Here is a 22,230-nt window from a genome sequence, read left to right as displayed (position 1 = left end):
GAGTAGTCTTCCGTAATTTGCTCCAAATCGTCATCCTGTGAATTTCTATGATCATGACATGTTTAGCATACAAATATGAAATCATTTGAACTGGAGAATCTTACAGTCAGTTGATAATGTTGCAGTTTTGCTTTTAATCGGTTTATTTGGCACAGCTCCATGAGTTAGCTTGATTCCCAAGTAGCAATTGCAACTTGTTCAAATGTTGCACAACTGATACACAATATTTTTTATTGTTGGATATATTTGAAAAGAATTTCCACGGGTTTTTAAACTGATTGCGCAACTCTGTAACTATAGAGCTGGCCAATAGTGTTAAGTATGCAAACATCAATAACAGTTGTGAAACTAATCAGAAACTTTGGTAACTTGCACAAATAGTCTAACAAGTTGCAAATGCCTCTTTGTTTGCCACTCCACCCTAAAACAGAACTATCCAACTACCCAATGCTCGACAAATGGCACAGCTATTGTTTTCATTATTTTGCTGCAATTAAGAACATGTTGCACAACATACAAACAAAGTGAGCTTTTTCCATAACATAGTTGTTACCAAGAGAGTTACAAATACTATACAGTAACAAAGCGTGCTACTTGGGCATACCGCCTTATCACGGTTGCAATGCTTTGTCGTGGGGTTCCTATCTTAGATATATCTGCTTCGCTTTTAGTTGATGGTTTTTAATTATTTACACATCAGCCGATTCAGAAATGCCTGACTCGAATATTGGTTATAATTGAATATCTTTGCAATAAACTTCTATTAACTCGCTATACTAGATACCAAATAGACTAAAATTCTCGCAGAAATATGAATTCACCACGAATGCGAACCCTAGGGGTCAGCTGGGGTAAATATTGGGTCTTAAATATGTAAAAAGAAATCTCGTTTTCGAAGTTGTTTGGGCCATTTTTTTATTATCCGATACGGAAAAGAAATGTTCCCAAAATCGTGAATAAAATGCCATGAATTCTGAAACAATCACACTTTTACGCTCCGAAAACAGAACTATGGACGAAAATCATGTGTTTTAATTACTTTCAATTTGCCTTCAGTATCGCCTGTGTAAGGTTTTTATTAGAAGAGAAATTTGTTTTTGTTTTGTGAACATCAGTCATGGTTTCCGCCATGTCATTACGAAATTGATTTTTCCTACGTGACCTAGTTCACAACCTTAAGACCATTTTTCATAAAACCCTTGCGATTTTATTTATAGATTTAGGAACATTATTCAGAGTCCAATTTCACCACGTGAGCTGATTCATGATTTATTACATCTTGAACATGATCTGATTTTTTTGATTATGAATTATTTCACAAAATCAACTCGAAATATTATTCATAAATCCTTTCAATCATCGTGAGATAGTTCATAATTCTTAATATTTGATTCACGATTGAATATCAGTTCATTTGCAATACTTCACAAAATCATAAAATATTATTCATGCATACGCTATATTAGTTACAACTCACCATTTCTACTCGTGAAATAGTTCACAAAATCGTGAAATATTTTTCATGTATTCGTGAACCAGCTCTTTTTACTAGTAAAATAGTCACCGACTGGTCGTGAATTAGTACACACAATCAGAACATATTATTCATGTACACCTGAACTGATTCATGATTCCTAGCGAATTAGTCACGACTGACCATCCGTGCTCGTGAAATAGTTCACAAAACATAAATTATTGTTTATGTATTTGTGAACTGGTTCATAATTCTTAATACATGATTCACGATCACCTAGAAAGCTACACATGATCATGAAAATTATACGTGAACTATTTTACAAAATTTGGATTCTGTTTTTTATGAAATATCATATAGTCTTGTCCAGCTGCTAGCGACTAGTGATAGGTGCGAGCAGCATATCTAAATGAAACTAGTATTCGTGATATAGTTTACAAAAGAGAATACCGCGAATCAGTCGCACTTTTACGAATCAGTTCATCTTGTCACGTTACTCCGAGTAAAAATTCCGATGGTAATTAAAAAATAGCATATCACCGTAAAGTAAAGTGGAATTACGAATACCATGACAAAACTGTTAAAATCTTGAACATGAATCACATCACTCAACGTGATAAATTCGCAAGTGAGCTTAATAATAAAATATCACGATAACGTGAATATAACTTACGAAAATCGCGACTAACATCGGAAATAATGAACCTAAACCATACCACTCGTGAATAAAATATCAAAAATTGTGACTATGATGTTGAAATTATGAACACGAATCACTCTTTGTAATCATAATATCACGATAACGTGAATAGACATTACGAAAATTTTGACTAAGACCCTGAAATCATGACCATAAATCACATTTCTCTATTAGAAACATGTGATACGAAATCAGCTGTCACGATAACGTGAATATAAAATACGAGAATCTTGAGTAAGCACCGGAAATCGTAGTCGTAATCGCGTTACTCTTTCAGAAAAATCCGATAGTAGTTCCTGAACATCTGTCGGTTCTTTTAATCGATATACTTTAGATAAACTACTCCCTAAATTATGAACAAGAATCATAACAAAACCTAAACATGTCCAGGGCACAACCATAACATAACCCAACCAAACATTGAAATGTAACGCCATCCCTATTTTTGGCGTAAACCAATTTTTTTAAATGCGTGTTTTATGATTCATAATTAAGCGATTTTCGACAATCTTGATTTTATTCCATGAATTTATTAACGGTTTTTTCTTGACAGTTAAAACGGAAAACTGTTTCGTTGAGGAACGTATGTCTGCTCTATTTTTGAAGTTTTTGAAGTAACACCCCAATACTCCAATTACTGTTGGAATAGTTCGTTCAAAAGTTGCTACTGCAATGGTTCGCATTTTGTAAACGTGACGTTCCGCGTTCGGTGGCAAAAACCAGATGGATCAGACCGTTGCTAACATAACAGCTGTGCAAACATAATCAAGTGCACACGGATTATATTGTTATATACTATGGACAATCTAAATTTCTTTTTGAAGTTCTGTGACTACAAAACTCCAAAAACATTGGATTAGGCTTGTGATACCTGCGTTGTGAATTGTCGCGGTTTACGTTTAGCATCTTCCTTCAGATTTCGTACTGCTGTTGTGTCTAATTTGCTTTGAGTTGTTTCTCATTTCTAACTATTTCCTTGGTTTTCTTGTGATCTCTCTATGACCATCGGTGATTCGAACAAAACTTTGCAGTTGTATTTGGTTTAGGACTGCCTATGATTTCCTATGGCAATTAGAACATTTCAACACAAGAGCAATTTTTCGGAAGGATGTAGAAGTTTTTGCATTAATTTCTTTCGAAAAAATATGTTTGATTACCGCATTTTCTACAGCAAAACGATCTGAGCAAGATTTATATGAATAATGAATATAAATAATTCTGCACGGAAGAATATGCACTGAATTTTTTTTTTTGATATTTTCACAAAAACAAAAGTTTATCAAATACGGCAATCAAACTTTTTTTTTTTTTTGAAAATTCTGCATGCTAAAACTACTATGCTCTTTTACAAAATTCCTTTGAGTCAAAATGCTCTCATCGACTGTGGAAAATGTTTAGTCTTCCGCACCGATGAACCCTGTAAAGTTTCATCGGAATCGAACATGGTCGGTCACGATTTCAAAGATTTTCGAACGGATCTTCGTGGAATTCCTCAATAGTGCGCAATTCCGTCGAGTTTGGAGAGCTTTCGTCACCGTAGGTACGACTTGCTATGCCGGAGCCAATTCCTCATAGTGACTGGAAAATTGATCTGGTCCAAACAGAACGGAACAGCTATGCACATACGCAAATCGCCTGCTGAACTAAGTACTTTTTTCATAACCTTGGACAACTTTGGCTGCCTAAACCTATTTTGAACCTTTCCTTTTTCAGTGGCCGCGTAAAACTCTTGGCGTTGAAGATTTTTTTCATAAAATGTACCATTTCCTGTGTGGTCGTGTATTTTCATGAGAAAAATTTCACAGAAGTCAACATATTATTCCTGGATCCATGTTTGATTCGTGAACTGGTTTTTGTTTGCACTTTGACCATCCAAGTTTACGGTATTTCGCATAAAAACTCCGATAGGAAGCTCAAGAATAACATATTACTAAAATTACTAAAATCATTATAAAGCTTTTGATATTATGAACAAGAATCACTAATATAACGATATAGCGCGTGCCAAATTCCAAAATAAACTCAAGTATGAAATATTACGATAACGCTAAAAGAAATTACGAAAGCCGTGATAGGACTTATGAAATTATGAACAATCGTCAAAACTTTTAGGGGGAACTCTTGTATAAAATATGACAATAATGCAAAGAAAAATTACGAATTTCGAGATAACGCTTCTGAAGTCACGAACATCGTTAATTTTTCGGCTTTTTAGTCGATATAGGTAATTATCTGCTGCTTCACCCCGCCTTTGTCGCTACTGTGAAAATCTCTTTATAGCATTTCCACAAATTGTACAAATACCTTACTTGCTGAAATCATTAGAAAGTTAGAAAAACAAAAAAAAACTATTTTGTGTAAGGTTGCTAAAAATAATATTCTTTTTATTTTTCGCCTAGAAAAAAATATTGGTAAGTTGCGAATCAGTTGTATTCCATCGTGCCACACTAGTTTTTTTGTGCGATAGTTACCCCTAAATTATTAAATTAGGGTCAATTACGTCTTCGGAGAAATTTGTGGACCTTAAAAACCCTTTCATTTTATTGATTATTTTCCCTAAATGTAAGATATATTTATCAACTTACTTGCAACTACATATACTAAGATTTTGTTTTCAACAAAATTGTAGAGCACTCTTTTGCCAACAACTTTGCTGAAGAAACAAAGTCTTCGTTTTTAACCAATCGATTCAGCTCGGCAAATTGAGACAATGTCTGTGTGTGTATGTATGTACAAAATGTCATGTAATTATCTCAGCAATGGCTGAACCGATCTTAACGAAACTAGTTTCAAATGAAAGACCTAACGTTACCATTTGACACTATTATTTTTATTTTTCGATATGTTGTTTACTTTCTGAGATATGGGTGATCTTGTCAAAAGATGTGTTTTAAGCGAATAACTTTCAAACAAAGCGATCACATCGCACAATTTAGATAGAAGTATGAAGCTTATGAAAATACCTTTCTAACAAGCTATAGACTGTCAAAATCCGTTCACGAACAGCGGAGATATTAAACATTTTGTATTTTTATTCCTCCCTTACTAATTTTCACTAATTAAAAAGGAGACCTTTTCATACAGAGTATTGCTTTACTGGTGTTTTAGGAGCAAAACTAAACCGATTTTGAATATCGGGGTATGAAAACACATCTACGCGATTCAAGGAATTCGATATTGGAAAAAATGTGAATTACCTCTATAATAAATAAACTATTTCTCAAAAATTAATATGTAAGTTCATTTCAACGATAAAATAATGTGTTCATAGTGAAATAATTTCTAGAGTTCATGTATTTATCCCTTGGATTAGGCGTTGCATTTCAATTGTGAGGTAAATGTTGATGGTATATTAATACACAGATCATCAAGTAATTCACCTAGTAGTGAGATAAAAGATTTCTCATATAATTATACTCTATAAGGTCACGGCACTAAACACTCACTCTCTCTCTCTCTTCCTTCCTTCGTGTTCCTGGTAACTGTCACGACTCAGATATTTCTTACTGTTTCTTAATCCATTTCTAAGTTTTGTGATAAGATCTTCTGATAACCTGAAACATTTATTAATGTCCATTCATGTGTACGAGGTAATTGTGGAGGTTTGAGAAGACAATACTATTCTGTATTATAGATTTTTACTCTGTAAATAGATTTTTGCGTTTTATTTTATGAAAAAAGCTTAATATTACATCCTACTTGGTAAGTAAATTATTTTATAGTCCTGAGAAAATTTGCAAAATGTTTGTATTATGAGAAAACTATAACTATTTTCAAATGTTCACACCCTCAAGATGAAAGGTGTATCCCTCCGAAACGTTGAACTATGGGTTGGCAGGCGACCAAAATTCGAAAACTACATCAACTCCAATTTAATTCAGTTCTATTCAGAGCTTTTATATACACTATAATTAAGGAAATTCATGGCTCTCTAGAAAAATATTTAATTTAATAAGTCTCCTAAAGACCCCATTCTCGATGCGGGATACAAGTACAATGTTTCTTCTAACTTATCGTTGTACATTTTTGCTCTATACTAAGTAAAATTCAATTCATGTTTCAATGGCAGTCACAATTAGTAGAGAGGCGTTGGATGTGCTGTGTACTGAAACGTTTGGTCTACATTTTTGTCATTCACATTACTGTGTAACAACAAATGAACACGAAGAAACGTATTTATTCGCAGAAAATTAAGACTTGTAATGTCAAGCATGCCTATCCATCTAGAGCAGTTTTATATCAAGTGACACTTTCAATGGCTCTTGCGTTTCTAACAAATTAAATACTTATCCTGAAAATTTGAACCATTTCTTTTTCGTAGTATTGGTTTGTATAGGACTCATTTATCCATATTTCCTGAACGAGAATTCCGAACAAAACAATATACACGCTATAAGGATGACTGGAAAGAGAGTATATTATTAGCTACTGAATGCACGGATTTTGTGCTATCGACATAGCCTAGAAACTTCACACTATTTACATCAATGTAAATGAAAATTTTGAAAATTCTGCCCGTCGCATTCACGAATCGCATTCTTTCTCTGTCGCTCTCTGTTTAAGGGGTTTGAAAGCATATGTGACCTTGTCTTACTTTACTATTTTCAATTGCGCATATTTACGTATTCTGTAGAAAAATCTTTTTTTTTGGGAATATGTAACCAAAATGACAACTTTGAATTCCAGAACAAATTGAACGTTCCAGGTTCCTGATAACTAATTAAGGTTCTTCAATAAAGTGGAAATACCAGATAATCGCAAACGACGCCGCCAAGAAAAGAACAACGAAAACAAAAAGGTTAAAACAAAAAAGAATGAAAACTTTAGAAAGTTGATTGCATATTAATTAGCCATTTTTCAGATGATGGGATTATCAAAAACAATTTATAACTTTCTGATACAATAGTTCTCAAATTTATACAATCCGGTTTATTCATTTACTTAATTCAAAAATGGTTTTTAATTTCATTCTAAATAGTCAATTTTTTCAGTTTCTTCATTTCATGGATTTTATTCGTCTTGATTATTCTATTCATTTTTAATATTTGACTAGCTTTAAGTATATGATTTTTGCATTTTAATTATTTATTTCATTCAGCATTCTTTTTATTCATTTTGTTCATTTGGGTTCATTTAATCTATTTTATTCATTTCATTCTTTGGATTCACTCTGATCAGTTAATTTTTTTATAAATTTTAGTCATATCATTCGCCTTATTTTTCATTTTAATCAATTCATTTTCTTCTTTTTATTTATTTAATCAATTCTATTCGTTTCGTTTATTTGATTCGTTTGTTTTATTTATTCTTTTTATTCAATTCATTTACTCTTTAATTAGTTTTATTCTTTTCATTCATTACAATCATTTTATTCATTTTGTACATCTCATTCATTGTTTTCACTGGATTCATTAAATTCGTTCTATCCATTTGATTTGTTTCATAGGATTCATTTGATTCAATTGATTCATTTGATTCATTTTGTTCATTTCTTTAATTTTAATATTTCATAATCAGTCATTCCACTTGTTTATTTTATTCAATGTGTTAGTTTGAGTCAGTTTAATTTATTCAATTAATTCTATAACTATTTTTATATAATGACTAATTTTTCAGTTAATGATCTAATCCAATTTGATTTATGTATTTTATTAATTTGATTCTTACAAATCATTGTACTCATTTTATGAATTTGAAAACATGTTGTTTTGCATTTTTTGCCTTATTTTTTTATTTGGTTCGTTTTATTAATTTTCTATATTCTATTCAGTTTATTTGAGGTTTTATTCGTTCAGGACCAGAAACTGCAAACTAATAAAAGAGTTCTGCAAATTGATGAATGATCCAACAGTGACATGCGTAAGAAATGTCTCATCTCACTGCTAGGTGGATTAAGTTGCTTTTTTTGAAAAACTTTAGTATTTAAAAATCATCTATAACTCTACTGGCGACAACGAGAGACAAATGAAATCCATTAAGTTTTAAAGGATTGGTGTAGCACTTCTAATTGCAACTAGAGCTGGCCGCCGGTTTTTTTTTTCGTTCAAAATTATTACTTTTGAAACTTGTGATAATTTTATCAAAAATTAACCAAAAACTTCAAAGTTGCAAGACCAATGATCGCTTCAGAAAGGATACGTGTCTTCACAAGACGAATAACTTTCATGAACAAGCTGAAACTTAATCTACGATATTTAAGAAGTTATGTTGAAAATGTTGTTTTAATGGGGTTATTCACAAATAACGGTATATAACTTTGAGTGTACTATGAATAGAATGTTTTGGTCTTCAGTAAAGATGTTCGCAAAACCAGGTTCTTTAACATTTCTGAAGACTTCATACTTCATTATTTTGATATTTGTTCATTTTCATACTATAAAAAATGTAACAAATATCTCGCTTCAAGAGAGATTAATCACTATAACTATACCACCAAAATGAAGGTCTTAGATCATCATAAAGCATCCTGGAAGACATCACGCTGTGTGCTTTGCCGTTTTCGCATGAATAATTTTTCGCACGTTTTTAGAGAAAAAACTACAGTCGTGCCTATGAAATGTTGTTGTTAACTTATTTGTTATTGGTCATAAAAATGTAATATGTTAAATGAAGAGGATGACCATTTAAATTTTTTAAGCAAAACAAAAATTTTGTAGCAGAGAGGTAATGCAAAGCAGTATATCCTAAAATTTTTGAACTAGTGAACTAATTTTGTGAAAACACAAACAGTTTCATGAATACGAGGTTTATTATTAGTGATTGCAGCTTGGTCACGAAGTTCATCAACCAATTCGTGATTTTTTTTCACAAAATCATGAACAAGTTTTTTGCATGTTATTTCAATTGAATCGAGTAGTTGCAGGCGGGGTAAAAATTCTGCCTTAATTTGGATACTGTATCTGTGAATGTATAGTGGTGGAAAGGGATGTCTCAACCTAACATACGCTCAACTACTCACTCTTCAATTCTTCGACCCTCTATCAAGTGTTGATGTCGACGAAATATTAACATTAAATGGATTTTCACACTGTACTATCAGGTTTTTACTAAAACCGGGTTATAAATTATAATTATCTAACTTTATAGATTTGCGAGCATCTTCACGTGTGTCAGCTTAAGTTGACACATTGTCAACAAACTCGCATTTATAATCTTAGAATTATTGGTTTAATTAACATGTCTGCGTGATATCATGCTGCCGTATCTACCGTCTCCTCCAGCATCGCTTAGTTAGAGGCATAAAGAAATTACGAGCCATTACAGAGCTTTACCTAATACCCGAGTACCGAGCGAAGCAAAAGCCTAGGCAGACGTACATGAACGCTGCGGTCGGTAGGCTAGGCTGTTGGGTGTCACCACCACACGATCAGCACTTCATTGACGCTCCGCTCCTAATGAATACTTAACCAGTAAAACCTACTGAACCGCGAGACCGAAGCAGAACGATTATCAATGTAGCAAAATGAAAGAAAAAGTACCCGATGGTTGGCAAGCAAACAAGCAGCCAATGATTAAATAATAACTGCACTGAATTATTTCCAGCCTATTATTGTTATTACGCCCTAACCGCCGCATTACCTGAACTGTTTTTCGTCGGACTTTACGCGCTCATTGGATTTTCTCACCCGCCCACCTTCGACTACGATTATCATAACTAGCAAGCCAATAAAATCAACATTAGCTTCATGGCGATGGTGGTCAACATATTTTTCATTTGTTTATGCATTACCGCACTCACGATTCGCCACCACCATCGGGGTCCATCGATAGTGATAGTGATAGCGAGGATTTGATTTCCAGCGAGCACTTTTTTTTTGCTTGCTTGATCGCAAACAAACAGCTGCTGACCGACCGACACAGCAGCGAGCGAACAGACCACCACACTACATCGACCGCAATCCCGCAGCAGCGCCGCCGCTTCTCATCGGCTAATCGTCGCTTGAAGAAAAAGAGGAAAAGTGTGAAAAAATGTTGCAGCTAATCGAAGGAATTGGGTTAGCAAGTTATAAAATGGAATGCACCGGCCGCGATGGTGTTATGCCTTAAATGCACTTTTTTCTATTTAATTGCATTCGTGTGTTGTTTCTAATTAAATAACGACACAAGGTTGTTTGGCAAATAGAGAAAGAAAGCTCCAGGCGCTGCCAGAACAAATTTTCGCCATGTAAATGTTCACCATTAGCACATGTAAAGCTTTTCTCTGACCTCGCATTTTTCGGTTGAGCTGCTTGCATGGTTGTTACGGTAATAGTTGCTGTCAGAAATTAATTCCAACTATTTGCAGAGTAACATCGCGTGTTTTGTTGGGAGAATGACTGTTAAGCAAATTGGAAAATATCCGTAGATTCTCCTGGCCGTTTTAACTAAGTAGAACTTATAATTATGTAACAGATACTCGACCAAAAAATATTTTCTAATAAAATCTGATATTTCCAAAATCATGTGCGCTATTTTCATAAACCTTTTTTTTGCTTTTATTTCAGCTTCACAAAATGTGTTCCCTCAATGTGTGATACCCCGAAGAAAGTTCTCCCGGTTGCGACCAGCAGTGGTAGGAAGCCGTCAATCACATCCACAGCCGATTCCGCCGGCACGTACAATGCTCCCGTATCGGTATCAACTTCGAACAAGACGACGGCAATCGATCGACAAACAACGGCTGCTCCATCACTACTGACGTCGTCCAGCTGGCAGAAAGAAGATACGAGTGGGATCGATGAACAACAACTGGATGCGTCCGGAAGTCGATCGCAATCGGGCCGATCGATTTCACGTGATTTGTTTGCCGGTTCAAGCACCGCGGAGGAGGATAAGGACTTTCATGTGGGGTTTCGGAAAATTGACGGCGATCAGAAATCTTGCTCTGCGATTGGGGAATCACCGGCATCGACGGCGGGGGAAGTTGCATCAAGGCGAAGGGCCGACCTATTTCCAGCGGCATCAATTGTTTCAGCCGAACGAATTGATGCCATTCACCATCACCGGCACAGTTATGAAAGGAGTGAAAATGAAAGTAAGTAGAAACGCTTTTTGCGCCAGTGGCATCTGCCGCGGCGTCGGGAAAAGGTATAACTGATTGCATTGAAACGGAGTGTGATTTACCATTCAATAGATCGGAGAAAAGCTCGGTAAATCATAGTCCGTAGCATTGGCACAATTACATAACGATTTATCGGTCAGCAGGTTGCAATAGAGTAGCCAGTTTTTGTGCTTAACAGTTTTACTGGTCAGTATTGACAATTTTCACTGTAAAGATTCAATTCAACATAAAAGTTGTTTTGATTCTAGTTTTTGTATATTATGAGCTTTTCTGAAAACCGAAAAAGATTAACAAAATAATAACTTTGATGATCCGAACTTTGGATATATTCTTGAGGAGTAGTCACGCTAGGTTGAAAGTAACACAGTGGATGGGGTCGACTAAATGGTCAGAAACACGATATAAAAAATCTACGATGACGGTAGTAGAACAGCGCAGATTTTCTAAAAATCGAAATTACATAATTGTTTACGTTTATGCTATCAAACTAAAGGGCTTATATATGAGTAGTTAAGCCAAAAAACTAGCCATAATCCAAAAGCTTAAATTTGAGTAAACCTCGAGTATCATACCATTTTTGTTTTCATTGTTACTTATGGTATCAAGTGTCACTAGATTTCGAAAATATTGGAGATGTTTACAAATACAGGCCAGATCCAATTATCCGATGTGCCCAGGAAAATTTCACTTGGGATAATCGAATCAAAAATATTTTATTTTGTGGGATACATATGGTGATTAATATACTAGGAATCATGAATCAGTTCATGAATACATGCATATTGAATCATTTCTAATATGAAACAAAAAAAATCGTTTTAAACCACTGCGATGGGATATTGTTTTGAACATAATACTCGGGGATAATCGCGTCGACTAACAATCGTGCCACTATATAAAAGTTAAAAGCTAGTACTTTAAGTATGTTATGATGTTGTTTGCTCCTTAACGAGTTATTTAAGGTGGAAATATCGTAAAATTTGAAATATATTTTTAAATTCATCAGATAAGAAGAAACTATGTTCGGCAAAAACATGTGTTTCGATACCGCAAACAACTTTGTAAAAGATTCCAAGAAGATAGGAGAATGTCTAAAAAAAGTTATCATGAAAAAACTAATTTTAAGGAGTCTTCCATATAATATGTTCCATAACATGTAAACTATTAAAGCTAGATATATGGTGTCTTCAGCAATTTCTTTTGTAGTATTATTTGCTACAACTTTGCCGAAGATACAAAGTCTCTATCTTAATTAGTTCGGAAAATAAATTTCGTATATCACTTATAGGTGAATTAATCACGGGACGGTATACTCCTGTAGATGCGCAATCATAAGAACAACAACTTCTCCAAACAAACTATACTTCTAAAGTCAACGGTTTAGACGCTATTAATTTTGAGCACGAAAACGACGTTTTAAAACACTGTGCGCTCGCACCTTTCGCTTAACTCCATTCATTAGGTCCTGTACAACATCTAGCTGCATCTTCTTCTGTATGAAAACCCACTTTTTCTTCATGTCTTCCTCAGATTTGACCTCCTCGGAACCCCGTTGGCTTCTGTAGACACTCCTTAACCCTCCGGAAGTCGCGCTTATGGCCCACTGAACGAGCAGCCGCTGGTGCACTAAGACGATTTCGCTAGGTTTTCAGAGCAGCGTGCACTCAGTGCACTAGCACGACTGTCGGAAGGTTAAGGTAGATCCTCCCGGTTACAGCCCCGGTAGTAACGAACGGTGCACTCCGTTTGCCACATACACAGATCGCTTGCTAAATCATGTACTTATTGTCAAACTTTAAAAGTTTCTGCTTCTTTACTTCCTCCGAAACATCACCGTATTTTATCGTTCGTCACGATTTGGAGCCTTGTACACTTTGTACGTACACAGTGACTCCCGGTCCTTGGTTCTCTAAACTAATGACTTGGACAGATTCAACTTTTTGGCTATATCCCTAACCAAATCATTTGGATTCCGCTTAAACGCTTTCACATCCATTCTGACCTCATTTCTCCTTTCGTTCGATGCGCACAGTTTGGTAGTAACGTTTAATCACACGGCTTACCGTTGACTGTAAGATTCCGTTGTTGTTTTTCGATGTCCCGATAAGAGCGTTGAGGATTTTCCAGGTGCTTGTGCAAGATCTAATCGCTGCGTAGCTTTTTGGGTGACGCCATTTTTTCCAATTCTCGAAAAACTGACAGCGATAAAAATACAATGTATGCAATACAATCTTAACTACTTCTACCCAAATTTTCAAGAGAAAATACCCAACGGGTTATTTTCTACAATGTTTTTTTCCGTTAGGAAATTTGATGAGGGACATCCTTAATTGTTCCACTAACAAAGAATCCAAAAAGTGCATAATAAAATATAATAACGTAGCGCTTATTTCTGAAATACATTATGCTAGACTATGGGACAGGAAAAATTGGTTGGCATAGAAAGAGGTGTGTGCGATTTCAATAATTGCGGTAGTAATATCAATCCTGTATCACTGCCATCGCTTCCAAACACTTATTACATAGCGAACGCATGCACTTCCGATTTTGATGTAGCCAGAAATTTCCTGATAGCTCGCGACGTGCATTTTTGTAAACAAGAGGAATAATAAACAACATTTCCATAGATCGTGATGGAACTGAATTTTCTGATTTCTCCGTATAACAGTCCCACTTAACATTTTTTTCGTAGAAAGCCAACGTAATTGATTTTTTTCTAATGAAAAACTGAACTGTAAAATTTCGCATATGCTTTTCGAATGCCAGACAATTTTTAACAAATTTCAAGAACCAAACCCTAATGGTATTATTTTTCCCGTTTCTTCCAGAACTTACAACGCCAATCATCACCGACGCACTTCTTAGCCCGATCCCAATCGCTCGAATCAGCACTCCGACGGTGGCAGGCAAAATTGATTCCACCAACAGTAGCACGCCCCTCAGAAGCCACGGCGCCAAACATCTCATACATCAGCTGAACACCAGCACCCCAATCATCAACTCCGGCAACCGTTCCGGCAAAGGATCACGCAACTCCTGGAATCTGGATTGCTCAACTCCGAACAATCAGTCGGCGCCAGGTAACGGTTCTCGCAATGACTCACGTCGCAGTCACGATCGGTCCTTTGGCAACTACAACCAGCATAATAACAGTGCCGCCAGTCGTCAGACCAGTTCACCTTGTCTGGGTGACTTCATTACCCACTCCTCGCTGAAATCTAAGCCGCGAAAGGGGGCAACGTCCAGCAGTGCGAATAACAGTAAAGATAGCAGCAGCAAATCAAACTCGCTCTTCATGGAGAATGAGTTCCCGGGTCTGAAAGCCTCCATGCAGCCATCGACCCCCGGAAGCGAGCAGCACCGAGGCAAAAAACGTGTAACTCCAATCACGGTAAGCAAGACACTCACCAGTAGGCTGGGTGGATCTAGTTTTGAGCTGGACAATTCGGTGAGTCCTGCCGAGGGAAAGTCTAAACAACGAGTCACGCCAACAACAATACTCAGCAGATCCACCACCTCTAACAAGCACGACTTTACCAGCTCATCGTTTAAATCGGATAATAATTTAATTAATCTGACGGAGGACAGCCTGGAATTGGATCTCTCTCAGAAGGATGAACGAGGTCTGCTACGAAATTATAAAGACATCATCAAAAGCAGCTTCGAAGCCGCTGATGAACAAAATCCTGATACGAACAGAATGCTTCAGACAGCCCTACGAAACTCAATCATCACACCACGGAAGCTGTCTGAAGGTGGGGCTACTGCTCAACCGGTTCGAATCGAGTTGGATCGGGTCACACTGCCAGCCTTAATTGACCGCATGGTGGATGTTTACACTGTGCTAATCGACCTCAACCTCACCCCAAATGTCCTGTCAGAGATTGCGTATTTAATCAACTTAATTAACACCGAATTTGATCCACTCGAAGGTTCGCCTCCGCTTGAAACTGCCGATGAAAGTGATCCCCCCAAAGCGATCGCACAAGCTGGGAGTGTGTTGAAAAATCTCAACAATTGCATCTACTTTGCTATGGGTGCGCTTAATCGTCAAAAAAATCTCCTAGCGCTTCTCGACAGCACAAGTCTTAAGGTGCTTATTGAAAACGAGCGCATCGCAGTGCACAACCAATCGCTGAATAGTTTCTTAAGAGATGTTTACACTCAGAAGCTGCAGCTCGATTGCAGTGGTCAAAAGCTCCTGGATGGATCGATGAACATAATCAACAGTGGCAGCGGGATCAATGTATTCTATCAGCAGGAAGCGGACACCAGAGAGCATTTTCCCTCTGATCGGGAGTTTGGTGCCTTCAAGAAGCAGCGGGATGCTTTCTGCACAATATATAGGTGAGTTCTGATAAGTAATCTTTGTATTGGAATAATTATCTTGAGAACTTTATTTTGACACATTAGCATAGTTTAGTCCAACCACCTGCTAGAATTCCCAATAAATTAATCATTTATGCCTATTTAGTTCGCGCTATTTTTCCACCTGATTAATCGCGCCTCGTTTCAACTCATCAGCTCCGTAGGTCTACTTAAATTCCCATGTTGTAACAGCAATTTAATATTAATCAATCAACCGGCACTAGGGCCATTCAAAAATCAACCGTCTCGAGCTTGGTGGGTGTGAATCACGACGCGAAGCACATTCGTTGGTACCAGCTGTTGCCGTCTTCCTTTACGTCGTCGCGCTAAGGCGATTTCAATATTCAACATGTTTGAAGTATGCCCATTCAACCGATTATAATCCGTTAAACAATCTATCGGGCTATCGTCCTTCGGTTTTCTTGAAGACACATATTCGGCGCTAACACGAGACCAGCAGCAGTACAGTATTGAATGGGTAGAGGAAGGTAATAAATTATTTCGAAAGCATTAATAAAGCCGTACTACTTAACAGTTTGGGTCTCTATTCTATTGAAATTGGGCTGGAGGCGTGTGATAATGGATATGCTTGAACGTGTTAAGTTAGAGCGTTATATTGTGGATTAGTAGATTCGTATTTTTGTCTTGAGGTTTCAACACCTAGTAAGTCTTGTGATGCACAAAAATAAATAGAACTGAAACAAATAGGTGATTTTTAAATTAAATAAAATAGATTTTGAAAACAATTTTTGTTATTGATCAGGCATTGTAATTCTCTCTTACTCACGCGAGAAGAAGCTTATCCGATGTCCAACTTTTCCGAGATAAGATGAGTCGCAAAATTCTCCGTCTCCACAAATAGCGTGAGAATAATTTTCCGGATAAAATTTATTTTATTTTTTTCTTCTCACCGGAGAAGGTGATAATATTTTAATTTCGTGGAAATCAATAAAAGCGTCAAAATATACACTTAATTTCAAAGAAAAGCCGCAAAGAAATACGATAGACTTGGTTTTTTTTTTTTCATGTTTTGGAGTAGCGACAGCAAGGCAGCGAGCGCAAAAAGGATACCGTGATAAACTCATTCTCCGGCGGGTTTATTTATCCGGAGAAATAACACGTTGTATTTATCCAGAGAAGTTGAGTGAGTGTTCGTGTGAGAATGTGAGTTTTTATTATCTCAGTAGCAAGTAATACCCACGCATTTACTCATATGAGCGATAAATGCAATGCCTGTTTTTGATAGATTAACGTGAAGAGCGTGTTCATGAAGCCTTTTCGAATGGTTCTCTGTATCTAGACAAGGCTCTTGGATGATTACAACACCGACGGTCTAGTCAAATTAAATAGTAATAGTAATAGTAATACTTTACATAGGTTTTTCTTCCATTTAATACCACTATGTTTGTTTATAGTTAAATGCACTTGTATTTCACCATTTAACAGATGCCAGTATTTCGATTACTACTTGTAATCTTCTTTAGTGTTTGTATCAATATATAGTAATAATCACCTGCTGGACTTCTGCTTTGCCCGCCAGAAGTTTCGAATGCATTATGTGCGGTGTCCAAGCCGTTTGAATTAATTGTTCTTGATTTCATCACCCATAATTACTCTAACTATAGGGGAGATTGAGGAGACTTGATCCCGTTTTTATTTTTCAATCCAACTCCTTGAAATGACAAAAAAACTAAGTATTTTTGTCGTCTTTTATAGTTTCTAGGGATGACTGCTAATTATAAAAAATGCATGAGAGCTATGAGCATTTCTGGAAAACAACAAAAAAATTAGATTAGTGGAGACTCGATCCCTAATTTGGGGACACTTGATTCCTCTTTTAAAACGTGTTTAAAAGAGCATGTAGGGTAATAAGCCTATTTTTGCCATGTTTCTATTATCACCCTTTGGTTAGAGCAGCGTCTGCCATATTTGCTCAAAGCATTGGCTAAAATGGTATTGTGATAATTGGGGTACTCAATTAGAGTTTTTGCTGCGCTTGAACAGAAGAATATCACCATTCTCAAGACATTTTTCTTATTATATTGGCTCTTAATAACAAAACAAAAAAGCTGAAATAATAACATTAATAAATAATTAAATAATGTGGCACCCTCCCTAATAGGGTAAAATAGGTACCTTACCCTATTCAATGTTATAAATGGATTGCGGTATTGATTAGATTGTTGTGGTTAGATATTGTTATTTTTGTTACTATATGTTACGTATCTCTCACCTGATTTTTTTACGAATTCCCCAAATCTCCGTGCAATTATTCGAAAGCTGTCTGTTGTTATGGTTGAGAAGCGTGAAATGTGGGATGCATGTTGCTACGTGTACTCTAGTAAACAATTACAGTTAAGTTTCTGGATGATTAAGCGTTCATTTTTAACAAATTTTTGTTTTCTTGTGGCAACAATGACTTCAATTCTTCTGGTTATGTTCAGCGGTGTATATGAGCAACGGTGAAGGGGATCAAATCTCCACGAATTTAAAGGGATCAAGTGAACCCATAGCATCCATTTCAGCAAACTTTAATAAAAATATAGTTGAACAAAAAAATCTGTTCAATCAAAACGTATTCATATAATTGACATTCTTCTGTAATTTTGTATGCAAAAGTAGTGTAGTGGGTGATTTTATCAATTGTATAAAAGTTTGAAAATTTAGAAAATAAATCTTCTTCAGAGATTTTTTGTGTTACATCGGTAAAAATTTGGTTACACATGTCCAATTTCTTTTTTTGGTATTAAAGAAATTTATTCTTTAATAGAACTACCGTCGTGCGAGGCTTCTTTGCGCACTTTTTATCAATTTTCCAATTTTGACGAATTATAACTCCTTCAATACTCGATGGATTTGTATCATATTAGCATAGATTTATCGTCATATGTATTATTTATGCCAAATATGAGCAGAATTGGTTCACACATAAAAAAGTTTTTGATATAGCGTTCAAAAATATTTTTTGTGGACTAGCTGGGGGCTATTTTGCACACTTCTTGAATTCGATATAAAATAAAAATTAACCAGTTTTATATACTTTCATTGAAATATCATTAATTTTTACTGATATCAGAGGCTTTTTCAACAATAAAGTATCACGCATTTTTCGCTTTTTCTAAAATAAGAGATTCATTTCAATTTAACATTTAGGGTAAGGTGGGGCAAATCCGACCTAGTAAATAGTTTTGGCTGTAAAATGCTCATTTTACATCGGATCAAGTCGTTTTATATACCAAATTAAAGGTGGATCTTCGGAATATCTTGAGATACAAGCGTTTTACAAAAATGTTCATTTTTGCTGTTTTCAAAAATGGTGGGGTAAACCCGACCCCCTATGTTTTTGGTTGATTTAGTGCAGATATTAGTCAAATTTTATGGTTTTTCAATGATAAATCAATGAATGTTGTGTTATTGAATTGTAACATGAAGAAAATGGAGTTCAAAATCAATCTTGGAATGCTAAAATCACTAGCAGTAGCACGTAATGATATTCCCATTTGCATCGGAGCAATTGCTCGACGAATACTATAATCATCACGTTTTTGTGTCTTTCGTTTGTAATTATGAACCATTTTGCATAAAAATAATAAATAATAACAATAAAAATATATTTTAATATAATAAATAAAAAATTTCTTAGGAAAAAACCGGTCGGATTTACCCCAATATTTAGAGGTCAGATTTGCCCCACCGCGTCATTTTTCATTACGATGCAATTAAAAAATATATGAAAAAGGTTGAACTAAATTCATTTATGCACTTTGTAGGACTTAAATCAAAGAATTTAAATCCACTTACATTTATTATGCAATCACTTTAACAATCAGAAATATCCTGTAGTCAATGATGCACAAAAGTCAAATCAAAAGTTGTAAAAACACACTTTTTGTCGTATGAGCATCTCAATGTAGACTAATAAAATGCTGTCATACCACCATTATGATTATTTTCGATGCTCTACACGACAACATTGATATTAGTTCGCGTAGTGCTTCTGATTTTCGGTAGCAGAGGGGGGTCGGGTTTACCCAACGGTCGGATTTGCCCCACCTTACCCTACAACGTTACTTGTCAGAAAAACTTGAATGGGTTGAGACTGCATATTGTTTTTAGTGTAGAATAAAGGAAAATTATGAAAAAGGTCAATATCAGTTTATTTCTAGTATGTCAGAATAGGTTTTTAAGAGCATTTAAAGATTTTTTGAATTATCAATTATAAAAATAGCCAGGTGGGATTGAAAATTTCGCAAAATAAAAAAGTGAAATAAGGGGCTCTTTATGACGTATATTTGAGTGCTAAATTGATGGCGTAATTAGTACACAAGGCCATTTTCTCAAGGTTTGCACTTTTTATGTCAAGAATTCTTCAAAGAAATTATACAACATAATACAGAGCATCTCTTGAAAAAACAATTTTGGTAATTAATTCTCTTGGACAGGATTACGGAGAATAAACTCAAAACATTATTTAGTAGTTTGGTATCTTCGGAAAAGTCGTTGATAATGATATTAAAACAACTTTTTTAAAGACACAAAAATCTTCATATGCTCATAAAAACCGATCCTTACATACTAGAAACAAACGGAAAACGCCATTTTTCATCTTTTTTCTTCTTTTTTTCCGAAAACAGTATGGGGACTCAGTACACTTAAGATTTTCTATTTTGTTGAGCAGTCTTATTTTACGAGCCTCCAATCACTTTTATCGACCCTTGAAGTGTTTTGTTTGTTTTGGTAAACTGTTTTAAGAAATATGACAAAAGGCATATGGAACATGTTTAAAAGACATGGCTCTACAAATGTCAAAGGTATAATAAAACTGATAAAAGCGCGTCTGTTAGTAAATATTGAAAAACTATATTGTGCAAAGATGCCCCACATATCCAAAGTAGTACCGCACGACGATACGCAACTTTCTAGTATATTCGATTAATGTATTCTGATCCGACTTTGAGTTACGATGATTGAGTCTCCCCAGGGATCAAGTCTCCTCAGTCTCCCATATATCTGAATCTCACAACGGATGTTTCCCTAATCGATCTACTTTCAAAAGCTGAGTACCATACACACATTTTTCATTATACGATCACCATAAACACGTCAGCAAGTCAATGCTATCTACATCGACGTCTTCCCAGCATTCCACGAAATTAAATTGCCAAAGTTGGTAAACTCGGATTCAACGGCTCTTTCCTGGATCGTTTTGAGAAGTTCCAGCATTTTAGAATTTTTAAAAAATAAATTTTTTTATGGGTCTGAAAAGTGATATACCAAAACACCGCAGGCGACAATTACTGCTAAATGTTCAAATTTGCAATTCTGCTGCAACGCCCGAGTATATCCCGAGTGCATTGAAAACTTTAACTGCGTTTTTCTCGAAACCACATTTTTTAACTGTCCGGAAACGAAACTCGAACAAATGATTTTTGATTGTTTTGAAATTTTTACAGTACATTCAAAATTGATTTCTACAGAGACGTATGTAGGATTTTATTTTTTATTGGTTAATTTTTTTAATGAACAATTTTTTGTCAATATTTATGACATTCACTGTTTTTTTACTAAAATGAGCGCCATTTAGCGAAAACTACATTTTGGTTTCATGTCGATAGCTAGTCGATTTATCAATAAATCTAGAGTGCCTCAATAATTATCGACTTACTCAAACTCAAGAACGCCGTATATATAGATCATGATAAAATCGAAGTGCTTCTACACGATCTAGCATCGTGCATCCATGGCGATAAACGGAGAAGCGAAGGATACTTGGGAAACTTTTTCTCCGGAATTAAAAACAGCGTTCGTGTTGTGAAAATGTAGCTAATCCGACCTATCTTTTCCTAACTGACTTTGGATAGCAAAGAAACTTAAATCTATACCTAAACTCAAACAATGATGCGCACCTACCCATCTCAGACCTCATATGCGTCAATTATGTAATCAGTCGGCAAACTAATGAAAACCATACATCGAAGACACAAAGATAAAGCAACAAAGATAAAGACACAAAGATATCAAGCTTAACGACCAACCAATAACAGCAAAGTAATAACGATTGCGTCTAGTGCCTCCAAAGCAACAGCCACCACCGCCATCAAAAGCCGAAGAGAACTGATACATCTGTCAGAACAAGAAACAAACATGAACATCCGGCCGTGAACGGCAAGATTGCATCAGTGATGACGACATGCACATTAACGATAATGCATGAGATGACAAATTAACTAAATCTCAAGTTACAATGCACGACACTGATATTATTTCATCGCCTGGTTAGAAAAAGGATTTGTTGTCTCAGGATTTTGTGATCCAGACGATCTGAATCGTCGGACTTCCGATGTTTACTGAACCGTCTGAAAATTGGATTGGGGTTTCTGGACATAGTCGGGGGTACCTTGTGAATTTTCGTTTTTCCTTTCATGGTTAAAAATGTACAAGTTTTTATGATTATGTTTTGATTTTACTATTTCATGCATTGTATATTTATAAATACGAATTCACTTGGTACACATAAAATCCAATACTTCTTTGTGCTTTATATGTTCACAATTTCGTTGGAAGCCACTACGGCAGGTAGAACGTTGCTGTATCCGTATGGACCATATCCATAGTAGTTGTTCGGAATTAGTCCATTGTTATAAGCGT

General features: G+C 35.6%; 1 protein-coding gene across 2 annotated transcripts in view; it reads left to right on the top strand.

The window, feature by feature from the left end:
- Nucleotides 1-22,230, top strand: part of LOC131682206 (protein disks lost) — a 763,875-nt gene that overhangs the window by 612,600 nt on the left and 129,045 nt on the right. For both annotated transcript variants that reach the window (XM_058963527.1, XM_058963526.1), the window contains exons 4-5: nt 10,658-11,187; nt 14,043-15,561. In XM_058963527.1, coding sequence (XP_058819510.1) covers nt 10,658-11,187; nt 14,043-15,561 — 2,049 coding nt within the window. The remainder of the gene's footprint in view (nt 1-10,657; nt 11,188-14,042; nt 15,562-22,230) is intronic.

The sequence above is a fragment of the Topomyia yanbarensis genome, chromosome 2 (assembly GCF_030247195.1).
Source record: "Topomyia yanbarensis strain Yona2022 chromosome 2, ASM3024719v1, whole genome shotgun sequence".
Lineage (NCBI taxonomy): Eukaryota > Metazoa > Arthropoda > Insecta > Diptera > Culicidae > Topomyia > Topomyia yanbarensis.
This window is presented reverse-complemented; position numbering and strand designations above follow the sequence as displayed.